Source organism: Somniosus microcephalus, chromosome 12, assembly GCF_052327205.1.
Source record: "Somniosus microcephalus isolate GS21.2 chromosome 12, FLI_Smic_1.0, whole genome shotgun sequence".
Lineage (NCBI taxonomy): Eukaryota > Metazoa > Chordata > Chondrichthyes > Squaliformes > Somniosidae > Somniosus > Somniosus microcephalus.
The window spans coordinates 73,263,706-73,281,467 of record NC_140998.1 but is presented as its reverse complement, the minus strand read 5'-3'; the positions used below and the strand labels follow the sequence as shown (position 1 = coordinate 73,281,467).

The window sequence follows — 17,762 nt, the reverse complement described above, 5'->3', positions numbered from 1 at the left end:
GAATTGGGTCCCCTGTCGCTGCCTGTCAGGTCTGCTGAGCGCCGGCAGACCCGACAACAGGAAACGTATGTGTGCGCGTTTTGACAGCGGGTTCCCGACCCGCTGTCAATCATTTTAAATTTCACAGCTGACCCGCCAACAATCGGGTCTGCTGAGTGCCGGTAAAATCGCGGCCTCTGTTTCTATTCTCTGCCCCCACCTCTCCCCATGTTAATTCTGTGAATTTCTCATGATTAACTAGTGTTAACTACAGTCGAATTGTCAGTTGGTGCATTTTGCCATTATTGCATTGTTACTTACATACATCTATTGGAAAAATATGGCACTATGATTTTAGCTGAAGCATGCATCTCCACTCCATCACTAATTGCACTAATATTAAAATTCCAGGATTTAGTGGTCTGGGAGGGAAGATTTATATGATCTATGAAGTGTCTTATGAAGCTTCTGTAGGAACAGTCTTTATGGATGGAGGCTGACCCAGAGGATCCTGCAGAAAAACCTTCAGAAGACACAAGAGAATCTTGATACGCTATATACTACAACAGCATTAGAGAGAATTGCTGGTTTTAACACCAGTGCAATTTGCTCCAATTATGCCTAGGCCTACTGCATAATTGAACAGCAATTATGCAGTCTCACTGTGTCAATGTGTACCTGGGATGAAACCAGCTAGAGACCAGACAACAAAAACTTGGTTATTTAGAAAATATAACAAAATAGTTAAAAAATTAGGATAGATACAGAAAGTATGTTCTATATGGTGCACGTTTGTTAAAAACATATTTCCTAATTTTCCACCTAGTCTCTAAATGTGACATGGAAGATATGGAATTTTGCAACCCCCCAATTCCAGCTTTGTGTACTCCAGGGTAAGTGCTAAGTGTTTCATGTTATTTCGATAGACTTCCAGATTTCTGAAAGAGTTAATTGCATTGTTCAAAGGATGCAAAAATATGTTTAGTCACATTTGACTTTTGAAAATGACAGGAGTTGCATTAGCCCAACACTCCTTTCACTTCTGGGACTTGGATTGATGGTATGAAAGCTTGTAAAATGCATATGTTAGATGCGTTTGGGCAGCCTTAGTCCAGTTCTTAAAAGGCGCAGGCCCATAACATGATTTTATCATCTCGTCTAGAGAGGCCATAAGATGGTTGGCATGGATATGGAAAATTGGTGCAGTAGCTGCTGTTTTTCTGAGGTTTGGATTGGAAGCATATTGGGTGGGAGAGCAGTGGAAAAAAGGACAAAATTGGGTAATGTGGTCTATTCTGTGTTCTTGTTCCAAACTCAATTTTCCTCCTCTCACCAAGCACCGCTTCCCTGGTCACCGCATGTAAATGCTGACAGGGAAATAGGGCTCGGTCAGCTGCCCCATTTTCTTGTCTACCAGTGCTGTCTCCGCCAATCTCGGGCTGGGAGGAGAAAGGTAATGGATGCACTGTGGTAGTAGCAGTAAGCCTCCAAAGTCGCAGTAGAGAGGGAGTGGGTGTAGTAGTGGCCTTCTCTACCTCTAAAAACCTACCTTTTTGGGCCTCAGTTTCATTCTTTCCACGTCAGGGCTCTTTCATCCCCTTTAAATCTCCAGCCATCTCTTTGGGTGGTACAGTGGCAGCCTTGCATAGTAAATGGGTCAGGGTTACGGCAGCATCACAGCGGTGGGCGGAAGCCCCACCCTGCCAATACCCCACCAAGTAGAGGAGAATCAGCCCATTGTAGCACAGTGAATAGAGTTTTCCTCAGGATTTAGCCATTTGATAAGTCACATTGGAGTGTTGGATGCTACGCTGTGGAACACTCTGTTCCCCAGTACTAACACTTCTCACTTTGATGCGCACAAAATTCATACACGAAAAGATGGTCTCATCACAGGACTTTCTGACAACTGCCTTCATGCTTTTTTGAAGAGATCAGTTGGTTTGTCTGCATGACAGAGGTACAAAACTCCATCACAATGTTTGCACAAAATATGTTGGCCCAGATTTTCCCTCATCAGTGATTTTGGCGACAAATGCAATAAATTAGAGCATTTTGTGCCCCAATCCTCTAGTGGTGAATTGACACCAAAGCTTACTGGAAAAATGATTGGAATACACTACAGCGAGGATAGTGGCGAATCAGAAATAGCGCAGGCAATTGCCAATAAAGGGGTTTAGTTTTACTGAAGATAACTGATAACGTCCATCTTCATTTTTCTTCCTATGGACTTGTATTTTTTTTAAAATCATGTATGCAAAATTATATTGAAACAGAACCAGAATCTTTAGGTTTACATTGGAAGTTGAATGAATTGATCGCCAGGTACATTAAAAAAAAAATCTACTTTGGATTGTATTAAGAAATATTCCCTAGTTCTTTGAATTTCATTAAATCAATATTAAAGCACTGAGCACTTGAAAATGATTGTAAAAAAAAGAAACACATGTATTTGAATGATTATACAGGTTAAAAGGGAAAACCTACACTGAACAGAATAAGAGATGCAAAGAAACTGCAAAATATAGTGCAATAAAAATTGACTGTTTAATAAACATTACAGAGAACGATATGTGAGAGCTGCAGAAGAATCAAATAACATTCAGGCATACACGAGTCCTCAGTCCAATTTGTGCTGTATCCCAACATCAACTGGACCACAAAAGCTGGTTCCATTGGATGTGTATGGGAGACCCAATATCGATCGTTGGAGGACAACTTATCATGACGCCTACAACACATACCATGATCCAAGGGATGTAAGTTCTTTTTATGGAAATAAGTGAAACATAATGCATTGAACTACAGGAAACTTTCTGGTATCCGGCACGTACGGGACCGACCTGGTGCCGGTTCATCAACAATTCCGGATAACCGAACGCTATAGTAAAAGATACGGAGCTCAGAGCTCCGTATAAAGCAACAAACCCTGTTGCAGCTTCAAAACAATCGGCACAAGTTGCAAGCGTCTCTGTAGCTTAGCAACAGCTTCAGCTACACCCTTGCACAGCAACAAATGGAGTTTAAAAAGGTAATAAAAGTAATAAAAGTTAACGGAACCGACTCCTGAATTTTGCCGGTGGATAGAGCGTTCCTTTTATTTAGGGGCCGGTTAATCGAAAGTTTCCTGTATTATGTAAGCTTAAGGGGGAGAAATTCCCCTCGTGCCCCGTTTGGGGCGCTAAATCATAAAAGCTGGAAAAGTTAGTGCTGCTAACCTCTTCCAGCCTCTCTGAAATTCCCATTTTTTTCTTCAAGAGGGAAGTGGAGCGCTAAATCAAGCAATAGCAAAGTCTTTTTAAAATGCTGAGAGATTGGGAAATGTTAGTGTTCAGAGGAACCTGGGGTGTCCTTGTACACGAATCACTGAAAGTTAACATGCAGGTACAGCAAACAATTAGGAAAGCAAATGGTATGTTGGCCTTTCTTACAAGAGGATTTGAGTATAAGAGTAAAGACGTCTTACTGCAGTTATATAGGGCCCTGCTGAGACCACACCTGGAGTATTGTGTACAGTTTTGGTCTCCTTACCCAAGGAAGGATATACTTGCCATAGAGGGAGTGCAACAAAGGTTTACCAGACTGGTTCCTGGGATGGGGGGATTGTCCTATGGGGGGATTGTCCTATGAGGAGAGATTGAGTAGACTAGGTCCATGTTCTCTGGAGTTTAGAAGAATGAGAGGTGATCTCATTGAAACATACTGGCTGGTGAGTCTAGAACCAGGGGTCACAGTCTCAGAATAAGGGGTCGGCCAATCTTCACTCAGAGGGTGGTTAATCTCTGGAATTCTCTACCCCCAGAGGTCTGTGGAGGCTCAGTCGTTGAATATATTCAAGCCAGAGATCGATAGATTTTTGAATATTAAAGGGATATGGGGATAGTGCAGGAAAGTGGAGATGAGGTAGAAGATCAGCCATGATCTTATTGAATTGCGGAGCAGGCCCAAAGGGCCAAATGGCCTACTCCTGCTCCTATTTCTTATGTTCTTAATCCAGAACAAGAGGGCATAAATATAAGATAGCCACTAGCAGTTCAAATAAAGAATTTAGGAGTTTCTTTACACCAAGAGTGGTGTGAATGCTACATTGAGTGGTTGAAGCAGAGAATGTTGCTACATTTAAGGGTAGGCTTGATGCATACATGAGGGAGAAGGGAACAGTAGGATATGGGAACAGGATGGGAAGAGTTAATTAGAGTGGGAGGAGGCATGTATGGAATATAAATATAGACCAGTTGGGCCAAATGGCCAGTTTGTGTGCTCTAGATACTATGTAATTCAATTGCTGATCATCTTCCAACATTCGATGGAATCTGGAACGGTACCCATGGATTGGAGGGTAGCAAATGTTACCCCACTATTCAAAAAAGGTGGTAGAGAGAAAACGGGGAATTACAGACCGGTAAGCCTGACATCGGTAGTGGGGAAAATGCTAGAGTCCATTATAAAAGATGTAATAGCAGAGCACTTGGAAAACAGTGACAGGATTGGACAAAGTCAACATGGATTTACAAAAGGTAAATCGTGCTTGACTAATCTACTGGAATTTTTTGAGGATGTAACTGGTAGAATAGATAAGGGAGAACCAGTGGATGTGGTGTATTTGGACTTTCAAAAGGCTTTCAATAAGGTCCCACATAAGAGATTAGCGTGTAAAATTAAGGCACATGGGATTGGGGGCAAGGTATTGACTTGGATAGAGAACTGGTTGGCAGACAGAAAGCAAAGAGTTGGAATAAACGGGTCTTTTTCCGAGTGGCAGGCAGTGACTAGTGGGGTACCGCAGGGATCGGTCCTTGGACCCCAGCTATTCACAATATATATTAATGATCTAGACAAGGGAACTAGATGTAATATCTCCAAGTTTGCAGATGACACAAAGCTGGGTGGGTGTGTGTGCTGTGAGGAGGATGCCGAGAAACTCCAGGATGATTTGGACAGGTTGGGTGATTGGGCAGAAGCATGGCAGATGCAATATAACGTGGATAAATGTGAGGTTATCCACTTTGGTGTCAAAAACAGGAAGGCAGATTATTATCTGAATGGCAATAGATTGGGAGAAGGGGAAATGCAACGAGACCTGGGTGTCCTTGTGCACCAGTCGCTGAAGGTAAGCATGCAGGTGCAGCAGGCGATTAAGAAGGCAAATGGTATGCTGGCCTTCGTAGCGAGAGGGTTTGAGTACAGGAACAAGGATGTCTTGCTGCAGTTGTACAGGGCCTTGGTGAGACCACATCTTGAGTATTGTGTGCAGTTTTGGTCGCCTTATCTGAGGAAGGATGTTCTTGCCATGAGGGAGTGCAGCGAAGATTCACCAGGCTGATACCTGGGATGGCAGGAATGATGTATGAGGAGAGATTGGGTCGATTGGGCTTATACTCGCTGGAGTTTAGAAGAATGAGAGGGGATCTCATTGAAACTTATAAAATTCTGACAGGACTGGACAGACTAGATGCAGGAAGGATGTTCCCGATGGTCAGGGAGTCCAGAACCAGGGGTCACAGTCTAAGGATAAGGGGTAAGCCATTTAGGACAGAGATGAGGAGGAATTTCGTCACCCAGTGAGTGGTGAACCTGTGGAATTCTCTACCACAGAAGGCAATAGAGGCCAATTCATTAAATATATTCAAGAAGGAGTTGGATATATTTCTTAAGGCTAAAGGGATATGGGGAGAAAGCAGGGACAGGGTACTGAATTTGGATGATCAGCCATGATCGCATTGAATGGCGGAGCAGGCTTGAGGGGCCGAATGGCCTACTCCTGCTCCTATGTTTCTATGTAATTCTGCATGTTCACATGCTATCTGTGAAATAAAGAACCTGAACAATGCATATCTGGTCTAGTCTCACTAAAATGTTTTCAGTCGGCCTATTGAGAGATTGGAGAAGTGGTCGTGAGAGCATGCGCGAAAGATAGGATATTTAGTTTGGATCATAATGGGGTACTATTGTTACGCTCTGGGTTACACTATTGTGTGAATCGATATTGGGCAGTATGGGCATACTCCTGAGTGTAAGATATGGGGACTGCTTACAGCAGTAATCAGCACCACTGAACCCAAGAGACTATCTAAGGCAGACCCAAAATCATAGATATATGAATCTAATTTAAGTGAAACCATTTGCCTTTTGCTAAGCTCCTAATTCTGTAAATACAATAGTGTGGGGGTAGGAGGATTCCGTTTAATGACCTGGCTGCAAACTAATGAAATTTGTTCTAACTGCGGGAGATAAGATCAAGTGACAGCCAGTTCCGAGACTACGATCTAACACCATAAATGATCGGCACAAATTGTTTTGGCGGTAAAACTAAGGTTTCCTTAGAGATTAAAGATAATATCGCTGTACTTTGCCTGTAGGCAGGAATCCATTTTCTCTTGGGTTGCATCCCATTTCTCTGCTGGTTTTTGGGCTTTACTGTGACTTGCACCTTTGCTGGCACTTTCTTCTGACTGAGGCAGGCACTCCCTAAGCTAAGAGTTCTTCTCCTGGTCCTGAATGGGGGGCTGACGTATCAGTGGCAGCCGGATGCCTGATAAAGTGGCCTGGACCCTTGAAGAGGACAGATTTGAAAAAAAATACTTCCAGGATAACCCTCCTTTCTAGCTGCAGACAGGGTCGGGGCAGGGGTGGGTGTGGGGGGGGGGGGGGTTGATGGTGGTGTTGGGATATCCCACCTCACAGGCAGACAGCAGCTGGGTGAATTACTGTGAGCTTGATGCAAGCAGATGTGAAAGAAATGCCCCAAATAGCGCTTCCACTTGTCAGCCCCATAAAAAATGAGTTGACCCCCCCTTCCACCGACACTCTTACTCTGGCAAGGTTGAGTGTCGGAGGACACCAGCTGGCGTGATCCCAGTGCAACTGCTGGGATCGCTGCTCCTGTAACTTCAAGGCGTTAATTTTTGCTACAAGATAATAGTACTATCTATTAAAACGTGAACTTTTCGATTAATATTGAAGGTTCATTTTTTAAATGGTTAATTCCTGGATGTGGGCGTCACTGCCATTTATTGCCCTTCCATAGATGCCCGGAGAAGGTGGTGGTGGACCTTGTTCTTGAACCACTGGTAGTGGTTTAATACAATCGAGTGACTTGCTAGGTTACTTCAGGGGCCAGTTAAGAGTCAACCATGTTGGTGTAGGACTGGAGTCACATATTGCCTAGACTGGGTAAGGACGGCAGATTTCCTTCCCTAGAGAACATTAGTGAATCTGTTGGGTTTGTAGTACAATCCAACATATTTACTGATACCAGCTTTTTTATTGCCAGATTTTGAAAGTGAATTCAAATTCTCAAGCTGCTGTAGTGGGATTAGAACTCACGTTCGCTGGATTATTAGTCCAGACCTCTGGATTACTAGTCCAATAACATATCAACTACACTGCTGTACACAATGATCTCATGATTCATTTATTTTCTTTTAGATTTAAAAAATGTCTCCCCTTCATGCCCGTGGTCTCCATGCATGGGTGAAGAGATGCTCAGGCCACTTGCTCCATGGCGAACAGCCAAGTGACAGGCCTTCAATTTTCTATCCTAAGGGAAGCTTCTGGACTCCACTACACACCTCCCCACAGTGGCACAGCTAACTTAGGGAACTCATCCATTGGGGAATCGAGGTTACAATCCTGCATCCCAAGGATATTTGATGCTTCCTATATGATGACAATAGTCTATATTAAATTTATTTAAAACTCCTTTGGTGCAGCACGTTACAGCTCCAGTGCACTGTACCATTGCAGCACCCAATTGGTTATGCTGTTACTGTCTTGAGAGAAGAGCAGGACTGATAGGAAATGTTAATCCTACCGATATCAACTGCTGGGTGGATTAATTTTTTTTTAAACAAATGTTTCAGGGTATAACCTTTAATTGGAAAACAGAAGAAGAACAAAAACAAACAAAGGCAGGGCGTATAGGGTGTCAGCATGGACCAATAGTAAGTAGAAGATCAGCTTCAATAACATGTCCAAAATGCAGTAACAATGAAAAACAAATAGTAGTGATTTGAGTAATAGGGAAATATTGAACACTTGTTTTTGCCTACCGAACAAAACTTTCACAAATATTAGGGTGAAAGAAAGACTTACATTTATATAGCGCCTTTCACGACCTCAGGATGTCCCAAAGTGCTTTACAGTTAATGCGGTATTTTTGAAGTGTAGTCACTGTTGTAATGTAGGAAATGTGGCAGCCAATTTCTGCACAGCAAGCACCCACAAACAGCAAGGTGATAATGACCAGATAATGTTTTTTTTTGTTATGTTGATTGAGGGATAAATATTGACCAGGACACTGGGGATAACTCCCCTGCTGTTCTTCAAAATAGTGCCATGGGATCTTTAATGTCCACTTGAGAGAGCAGACAGGGCCTCGGTTTAACGTCTCATCTGAAAGACAGCACCTCCGACAGTGCAGCACTCCCTCAGTATTGCACTGAAGTGTCAGCCTAGATATTTGTGCTCAAGTCTCTGGAGTGGGACTTGAACCTGACTCAGCAGCGAGAGTGCTACCCACTGAGCCATGGCTGACAAGTCCATGCATGCTCACTGGGACTCGTAAAGACTCATGAGTACCTTTGTAGGAGATCTTGCAACATACTTTATACAGATAATCTCATATCTAATCTCATATCTAACATGTACATCAACCACTGGCAGGTTTTGCTCTTCCATCTTTGTGCTATATACACATCTTGCTTACCATCCCGGAGCAGGATTTCATACCTGTAATGCGCAAAGTTCATCTAATTATCTCTTCTCGGATTTTTGTTGATTGTGGTCTCCAAGACCACAAAACAGTTATTTCATTGTTAACAACCAATTTCCAGGTTGGACAGTTGATGTGCCAAATAACTGCCCGAATCCGTGAAGTTAAAGCTTAAGACTGAAGCCTTTTATTAAATAAGAATCATGGCAGAGTTAACAGAGTTCATCATCGACCGAGCCCTTGGTAGAACATACCAGAAGAGGGGCGGGGCCAGGGAGGAGCATTAGTGGTTCCCCCCGGTGGAACATTCCAGACATTACAAGTGCAAGTACAAATATCAGAACACAGTTATTTCATCACATTCACCCCCTGCTATAGATTCAGTCTGTCAGGAGGTCTGATAATCCTCTGGGAACGACGTAACTCTTGCTGAGGCTCCTCCCGGAGTACTAACTCCGGTTCATTCGAATTCCCAGAATCATCAGTATTTTCCACACTGAGGGTTTGTGTCTCTGAAGGTCCAATACCACGATTGAAAACTCTACTCTCAGAGTCGAACTCTTTTCGAGCTCCAGCAGGTGCAAGATCTTTAATAGAGACCGTATCCTCTCGCCCATCCGAATATTGAATATACGCATACTGGGGATTAGCATGGAGGAGTTGTACTTCCTCCACCAGTGGATCAGTCTTGTGGCCTCTCACATGTCTGCGCAACAACACCGGGCCCGTGTTCGTCAACCATGTTGGGTAACGATACTCCATTAGTAGCTTTTCTTGGAAAACTAAACATCCTTTCATGAGGGGTGGCATTCGTCGCTGTACACAAAAGAGACCTTATGGAATGCAGCACGTCTGGCAGGACATCCTGCCAGCGAGAGGTCGGCAGGCCTCGTGACTTCAGAGACAGTACGATAGCCTTCCACACTGTCGCATTTTCTTTCTCGACCTGCCCATTACCACGAGGGTTATAGCTGGTAGTTCTACTCGTTGCAATCCCCTTCGATAGCAAAAACTGTCGTAATTCTTCGCTTATAAAGGAAGAACCCCTATCACTATGTATATAGTTAGGCATGCCGAACAAGGAAAACAGTTGGCAGAGGCATTTAATTACAACAGCACTAGTCACATCCGGACAGGGGATAACAAAAGGGAACCGAGAGTACTCATCTATAATATTAAGAAAATAGACATTACGGTCGCTCGATGGAAGGGGACCTTTAAAATCGAGACTCAAACGCTCAAATGGTCGAGTTGCTTTAATAAGATGAGCTGGCTCGGACGGCTTATAGAAGCGGGGTTTGCATTCAGCACAAACATGACAGGTTCTGGTCATTGTCCGGACCTCCTCAATAGAGTAGGGTAGATTGTGGGACTTAATGAAGTGGTTCATTCTGGTAACCCCAGGGTGGCAGAGTGCGTCGTGGAGACTTTGAAGCTTATCTGTACCTAGACTAGCACATACTCCTCGTGACAAAGCATCCGATGGCTCATTAAATACTCCAGGCCTGTACTGAATATCATAGTCATATGTTGACAGTTCTATTCGCCATCTTAAAATCTTATCATTTTTGATCTTGCCTCTCTGCTTAGTGTTGAACATAAAGGCCACAGATCGCTGGTCAGTAATGAGCGTAAAACGTTGGCCAGCGAGATAATGTCTCCAATACCTGACTGCTTCAATAATTGCCTGTGCCTCCTTTTCCACTGAAGAATGTCGAACTTCTGGTCCTTGCAATGTACGAGAGAAGAAAGCTACTGGTCTACCAGCTTGGTTAAGAGTTGCTGCCAACACAAAATCAGATGCATCACTTTCCACTTGAAATGGGATCTTCTCATCCACGGCACATACCACTGCCTTCTCAATGTCCCGTTTGATATTAAGGAAAGCCTCCTGAGCTTCCGCCGATAGCGGAAAAGACGTCGACTTAATAAGAGGTCGGACTTTATCTGAGTAGCTAGCCACCCACTGGGCATAGTACGAGAAGAATCCCAGACACCTTCTTAAAGTTTTTACAGTGTGAGGTAAAGGTAATTCCTTAAGTGGGCGTAATCTTTCAGGGTCTGGCCCGATTACCCCATTCTCCACAACGCAACCAAGAATACACAAATGTGTAGTATTGAAGGTACACTTGTTTTCGTTGTAGGTCAGGTTTAACCTCTTTGCAGTCTCTAGGAACTTCGCGAGATTTTGATCATGCTCCCGTTGGTCACGCCCACAGATGGTAACATTGTCCAGGTACGGGAATGTTGCTTCCAACGCGTATTCATCCACCATACGATCCATCTCCCGTTGGAAGACGGATACCCCATTCGTCACTCCAAAGGGCACCCGAAGGAATTGATACAGGCGCCCATTAGCTTCGAAGGCCGTATAAGGTCGGTCTTCTATTTTGATGGGGAGTTGATGGTAGGCAGACTTTAAATCAATGGTGGAGAACACGCGGTACTGAGCTATCTGGTTCACCATCTCAGAAATATGAGGCAAAGGATAGGCGTCTAATTGGGTATACAAGTTTATAGTCTGGCTATAATCGACCACAAGTCTTTTCTTCTCATTAGTTTTAACCACCACCACCTGGGCACGCCACAGGCTACCACTGTGTTCGATGATTCCCTCCCATTGAAGCCTTTCCACTTCCTCTTTTATAAATGTTTTATCTTCTGAACTATACCGTCGACTTTTAGTCGCTATAAGTCTACAATTAGGAGCAAGGTTCGCAAACAAAGAAGGCGGACTTACGTTTAAAGTAGAAAGGCCGCAGACTGTGAGCGGAGGCTGAGATCCACCATACTTAAGGGTAACACTCTCATGCTGATACTGGAAGTCCAAGCCTAATATTAAGTTCACACACAACTGAGGTAATATGAGGAGTTTAAAGTCCTTATACTCCGTATCCTTAACGGCCAATGTGACTTTACAATATCCAGTTACCTCCGAAGTAAGGGATTTGGACGCCATCACAATTTCACTTCGAGTAGGATACACCTTCAATGAACAGGAGTTAACAAGGTTGGGGTGTATAAAACTTTCAGTACTGCCACAGTCTATCAAACACCCAGTAGGACGACCATTAATCTTAATGTCCATCATAGATTTTGACAAGGAACACGGTATGGTCTGGTCAACCATAGCCGAGGCTAGAGTAAAACGATAGGCGGCAGCAGAGAAGACATCGGGTACAGGATTACCCTTACACACTTTACTAAAATGTCCCCGTTTCTTACATTTAAAACAGGTAGCCTCTCTGGCTGGGCAACTTTGCCTGGGGTGTTTAGATTGGCCACAAAAATAACACTTAGACCCATGGGGCACAGCCGCAACAATAGGATTAAGTGGGGGCTCCATTGGTGTTATGGATGCCTCCATACTCGGAACACACGAGGCTGAGAGAGATGCATGGGCTGATGCATACACTTCTGAATTCTTCTGGGCTACATCTAACGATCGAGCAGCAGCGACGACCGTTTTTAAAACTAACAAGTCGTTCTCGAGGAGTCTCTGTCTAATATAATTAGGTCGGAGGCCAGATATGAAAGAATCGCGGATGGCTTCTTCCTGATACACTATGGCAGAGACAGCCTTGTAGTTGCAACCCTTAGCCAAAGCCTTAAGGTCCTGCAGGAAATCGTCCAGAGATTCCTCGGGTAATTGCCTGCGAGTAGACAGGAGATCAGGAGATACCTGGCGTATACTTCGTTAACCGACTTAAGGTACTGGGCTTTAAGAGCTGCGAGGGCCTCTTCATATGTAGTAATATCTTCAATTATAGAGTAAGTTTGATGACTTACCAAGTTGGTTAGAAGACTGTGGTGATTAGTCTTGTTTTATAAGAAGCATTGTAATTGGTTGCCTGTTTTCCTGCCTTGAGATATATGCTGTAAACTTATTGGTTAGTTGATGTCATGTGACTGGTGGTGGCCATCTTAAATTCAGTTCTCCACAGTTTGGTGGAGACTGGGTGTTTAATAGGTATTGCTGGTTTTTTAAGGTTAATAAAGCCTAGCTTTTGAAAGGCAACCTACTCTTCATTTCAATTTATTAACCTTTTGCTATAATGGAACGATATCTTCGACCGGAACGATTTAATGCTGACCCTAATTCTGCAGGAGTGGATGATCAATGGAAACATTGGTATCGTAAATTTAAAAACTTTTTGGGTGTGTTGGATCAGCAATCTCTAAAGTTGGATATACTAATCAACTACATTGCTCCTGATGTGTACAAGTATATTTTGGACTGTGAAACTTATGAATTGGCTATTGCTACGTTGGAAAAATTTTTGTTAAACCCAAAAATGAGGTATTTGCATGTCATCTTTTATCTGCCCGTAGGCAGCAGGCGGGAGAATCCTTGGATGCTTATTTACAGGCACTCCGGCGCCTTGGTGCTAACTGTAATTATAAGGCCGTGTCGGCAGAAGAACATAAGGAAGAGTCGGTACGGGATGCATTTATTAATGGATTACTGTCTAGATCAATTCGTCAGCGGTTATTAGAAAATAAGACCTTGGATCTTAAGAGTGCTTTTGAGCAAGCCTCTACATTGGATTTGGCTCAGAGAAGTTCGGATTCTTATGCTCTTTTTGATCGGCCTGCGACCGTGGTTTCGGCAGTTCCGGATGAAAAGGAATTATGTGGACTTAATAGGAGTGGTTTACCAGATTCTGAAACAGTTTCTACTTCGGCAGCTGTTGCCTCTAGGATTCTGAAGTGTTATTTTTGCGGGAACGCCCGGCACCCTCGTCTGAAGTGCCCTGCCCGGGAGGCTGTGTGTAGTAAATGCGGCAAGGGAGGTCATTACGCACGTGTTTGCAAATCGGTTGCCTCCTCTGTGACCATTCAGCCTTTAGATGGGGCGTTTATTGCATCAGTTTCTGCCGCCTTTGCCCATGGCCTAAACAAAGCTATAGTTATGGCCCAAGTTAATGGGTTAGAAGTGAAGGCCCTTATAGATACGGGCAGTACTGAGAGCTTTATAAGTCTTCAGTTTGTGAGGGAGAAGCGCTTGAAAATTTCACCTGTTTCCTATCAGGTGTGTATGGCTCAGACGACTCTCACCTCACAAGTAGCTGGTTGTTGCCTTGTGAAATTAATTCTCCTAGGTAATACGTATACTGATATACGCCTATCTGTTCTGCCTAATCTCTGCGCGGATATTTTGATTGGTCATGATGTGCTTCAATTACATGAGTCTCTCAGTCTTTCTTTCGGAGGAACTAAGCCACCTTTGTCTATTTGTGGATTAACTTCTTTATCTATTTCTCCATTATCACTTTTTTCCAATTTGATGCCGGACTGTAAGCCAATTGCTACCAAGTCAAGAAGGTATAGCAGTCAGGATAAAGAATTTATTAATTCTGAAGTTCAACGTCTTTTATCGGAAGGAATCATTGAACCTAATTTTTCGCCCTGGCGGGCACAGGTAGTTGTCACCACTAATGAGAGACATAAGAAGCGAATGGTGATAGACTACTCTCAAACTATTAACAGGTATACTCAATTAGATGCGTACCCCCTGCCTAAGATTGATGAGCTTATCAATAAAGTATCTCAATATAAGGTTTTTAGCACTATTGACCTGAAGAGTGCTTATCATCAGATTCCTATCGCTAAGAGGGACCAACCATATACGGCCTTTGAAGCTGGCGGAAAGCTGTACCAGTTTTGCCGAGTACCATTCGGTGTTACTAACGGTGTCGCCTGTTTTCAACGGGCAGTGGATGCTTTTATAAGTGATAACTCTCTCTCTGACACCTTTTCATATTTAGATGACATCACGGTGTGTGGCAAATCAAGGGTGGAGCATGATTTTAATTTAGAAAGATTCCTTCAAGCTGCGGAAAAAGTTGGCTTAACTTTTAATAAAGAGAAGTGTATCTTTTCGACCACCAAGGTAAATTTACTGGGGTATATTATCTCGGGAAATAAGATTAAACCAGATCCAGAACGGCTGCGACCACTGATTGATTTACCTTGCCCTACTAATTCTAAGGCTTTGCAACGAGTTGTTGGACTGTTTTCTTATTATTCTAATTGGATTGCAAACTTCTCGCAGAAGATCCGGCCCCTTATTCAGGTTACGACATATCCTCTATCATGGGAGGCCAGGATGTGTTTTGATAATCTTAAAAAGGATATCCTTGGAGCAGTTGTGCATTCTATTGATGAGCAGGTTCCCTTTGTGATTGAGATGGACGCTTCCGATTTTGCAATTGGGGCTACCCTGAACCAAAATGGAAGACCTGTGGCCTTTTTCTCACGTACTCTGAACAATAGTGAGAAGAGACATTCATCAATAAAGAGGCGTACACAATAGTAGAAGTACTGCGTAAATGGAGACATTATTTATCTGGGCGACATTTTACGTTAGTAACTGACCAAAAATCTGTGTCCTTCATGTTTGATGTCAAACATTTTGGAAAGATTAAGAATGATAAAATAATGAGGTGGAGGATTGAGTTGGCATGCTACCATTTTGATATAGTTTATCGTCCGGGGAAGGATAATGTTGCCGCTGATGCGCTGTCGAGGGCTTATTGTTCTGTGATTCACGGAGATACGCTTATTAATCTTCATAATGCTTTGTGCCATCCTGGTGTTACGAGGATGATACACTTCGTACGCAGTAAGAATTTGCCCTTTTCAGTTGAAGATGTCAAGCGGATGACTTCGTCATGCTCTGTCTGCGCCCGGTGTAAACCGAATTTCTTTAAGCCTCAACGAGCTCATCTTATAAAGGCTACTTCTCCCTTTGAACATCTGAGCGTTGATTTTAAGGGGCCTCTTCCTTCAACGACTCAGAATCGATATATATTTACTGTTGTGGATGAGTTTTCAAGGTTCCCTTTTGCTTTTCCTTGTGCAGATGTATCAGCTGCTACAGTTATCAAATGTCTGACTCAACTTTTTGTCATCTTTGGGATGCCTGCGTATATCCATTCGGATCAGGGAAGTTCTTTTATGTCTTCCCAGTTGAAGGAATACCTCCAGAGTCGGGGAATTTCTACTAGCAGAACTACCCCGTATAATCCCCAGGGTAATGGACAGTGTGAACGATACAATGGGGTAATCTGGAAGGCAGTTATGTTGGCTTTGACATCCCGGAACCTTAAGAATACACAGTGGGAAATGGTATTGCCTGATGCCCTGCATTCCATTAGATCATTGCTTTCAACAGCTACTAATGTGACTATCAATTACTCATAAAAGACTGAGAGTTAGAAGAGTTAGAAGAGTAACTAAAGGCTTTTATTAACAACAGAATGGAGGTCTGCCTCGCGTGGTCGACCAGTCCAGGATACAAAGGGCTGGGGAGCAGTCACCTTTATACTAGGACCTGTGGGAGGAGTCAGCCGAGGCATGTCCAGGCATGTACACAGTGGAATACAAACAGGACAAACAGGAATACAAACAGTGGTTTACCACATTCACCCCTTGTTTAAAATTGAGTCCGGCGGGGTGAAGTGTATTAAAAGTTAGTGTATTGGAGTCTCTCCGGAGGTCTTGTCTGCCGCTGTGATCGGCGTGGCGACGGCAGGGGTAGTGAAGCTTCCGGCGTCGAGTCCAGCGTAGGCTGTGGCACAGGCGTGTCGTCCTCGTAGATGTCGAGCGGGTCGCGGGGCCCAGGCCTGCCGTCTGCTGGGGCTGGATATCGGATCGTGGGGGGGGGTGGTAGTGGGTAGTGGGTTACTGCGGCCCCCGAGGGTGCAAGGTCTCTTATGGAGACTGTGTCCTCCCGCCCGTTCGGGTATGCGATGTAAGCATACTGGGGGTTGGCGTGGAGGAGGTCGACCCTCTCGACCAGGGGGTCCGTTTTATGGGTCCTCACGTGTCTTCTCAGTAGGACCGGCCCTGGGGACGTCAGCCATGGCGGTAGCGATGTCCCCGATGTGGACTTCCTTGGGAAGACAAACATTTTCTCATGAGGGGTGGCGTTAGTGGCAGTGCAGAGCAGTGACCGAATAGAGTGGAGCGCATCGGGGAGCACATCCTGCCAGCGGGAGGTTGGAAGGCCCCTAGATTGAAGGCTAGCAGGACGGCCTTCCAAACTGTCGCATTTTCTCTTTCCACCTGTCCGTTCCCCCGGGGGTTGTAACTGGTGGTCCTGCTTGTGGCAATACCCCTAGTTAGCAGGTACTGACGGAGTTCGTCGCTCATAAACGATGAGCCCCGGTCGCTATGGATATAGCTGGGGAAGCCGAACAGGGTGAAGAGGTTGTTCAGACATTTAATGACCGTGGCACTGGTCATGTCCGGGCAGGGGAAGGCGAACGGGAAACGGGAATACTCATCAATAATATTGAGGAAGTACACATTGCGGTCGGAGGAGGGGAGAGGCCCTTTAAAATCAACGCTCAGGCGCTCGAAGGGGCGAGTGGCTTTTATCAGGTGGGCCCTGTCTGGTCTATAAAAGTGCGGTTTGCACTCAGCGCAGACTTGGCAGTTCCTGGTCATGGTCCTGACCTCCTCAATAGAGTAAGGCAGGTTGCGGGCCTTGATGAGGTGGAAGAACCTGGTGACCCCCGGGTGGCAGAGGTCATTGTGGAGGGCCCGCAGTCTATCGATCTGCGCGCTGGCGCAGGTGCCACGCGATAGCGCATCCGGGGGTTCATTTAGCTTCCCGGGCCGGTACAAGATCTCGTAGTTGTAGGTGGAAAGTTCGATTCTCCACCTCAAGATCTTGTCATTTTTGATTTTGCCCCTCTGCTTGTTGTTAAACATAAAAGCAACTGAACGCTGGTCAGTGAGCAGGGTAAATCGTTTTCCGGCCAGGTAGTGCCTCCAATGACGCACAGCCTCCACAATCGCCTGGGCCTCCTTCTCAACAGCGGAGTGTCTGGTCTCCGGGCCTTGGAGGGTTCGTGAAAAGAAGGCCACGGGTCTCCCCGCCTGATTGCGAGGGTAGCGGCCAGGGCAAAGTCGGACGCGTCGCTTTCCACCTGGAAGGGGATGGATTCGTCCACTGCGTGCATGGTGGCTTTGGCAATGTCCTCCTTGATACGGTGGAAGGCTAAGCGGGCCTCTGCCGTCAAGGGAAAAGAGGTGGACTTGATCAGCGGACGGGCCTTGT

The 17,762-nt window shown here is 44.7% G+C and overlaps 1 protein-coding gene across 1 annotated transcript in view; it reads left to right on the top strand.

Annotated features, from left to right (window-relative positions):
- Positions 1-217: 217 nt before the first annotated feature.
- LOC147109300 (uncharacterized) overlaps positions 218-17,762 on the top strand; it is a 36,956-nt gene continuing 19,411 nt past the window's right edge. The window contains exons 1-3 of the mRNA XM_086004185.1: positions 218-872; positions 2,543-2,738; positions 7,842-7,922. Of these exons, the coding sequence (XP_085860311.1) occupies positions 820-872; positions 2,543-2,738; positions 7,842-7,922 (330 nt within the window). The 5' untranslated portion in view covers positions 218-819. The remainder of the gene's footprint in view (positions 873-2,542; positions 2,739-7,841; positions 7,923-17,762) is intronic.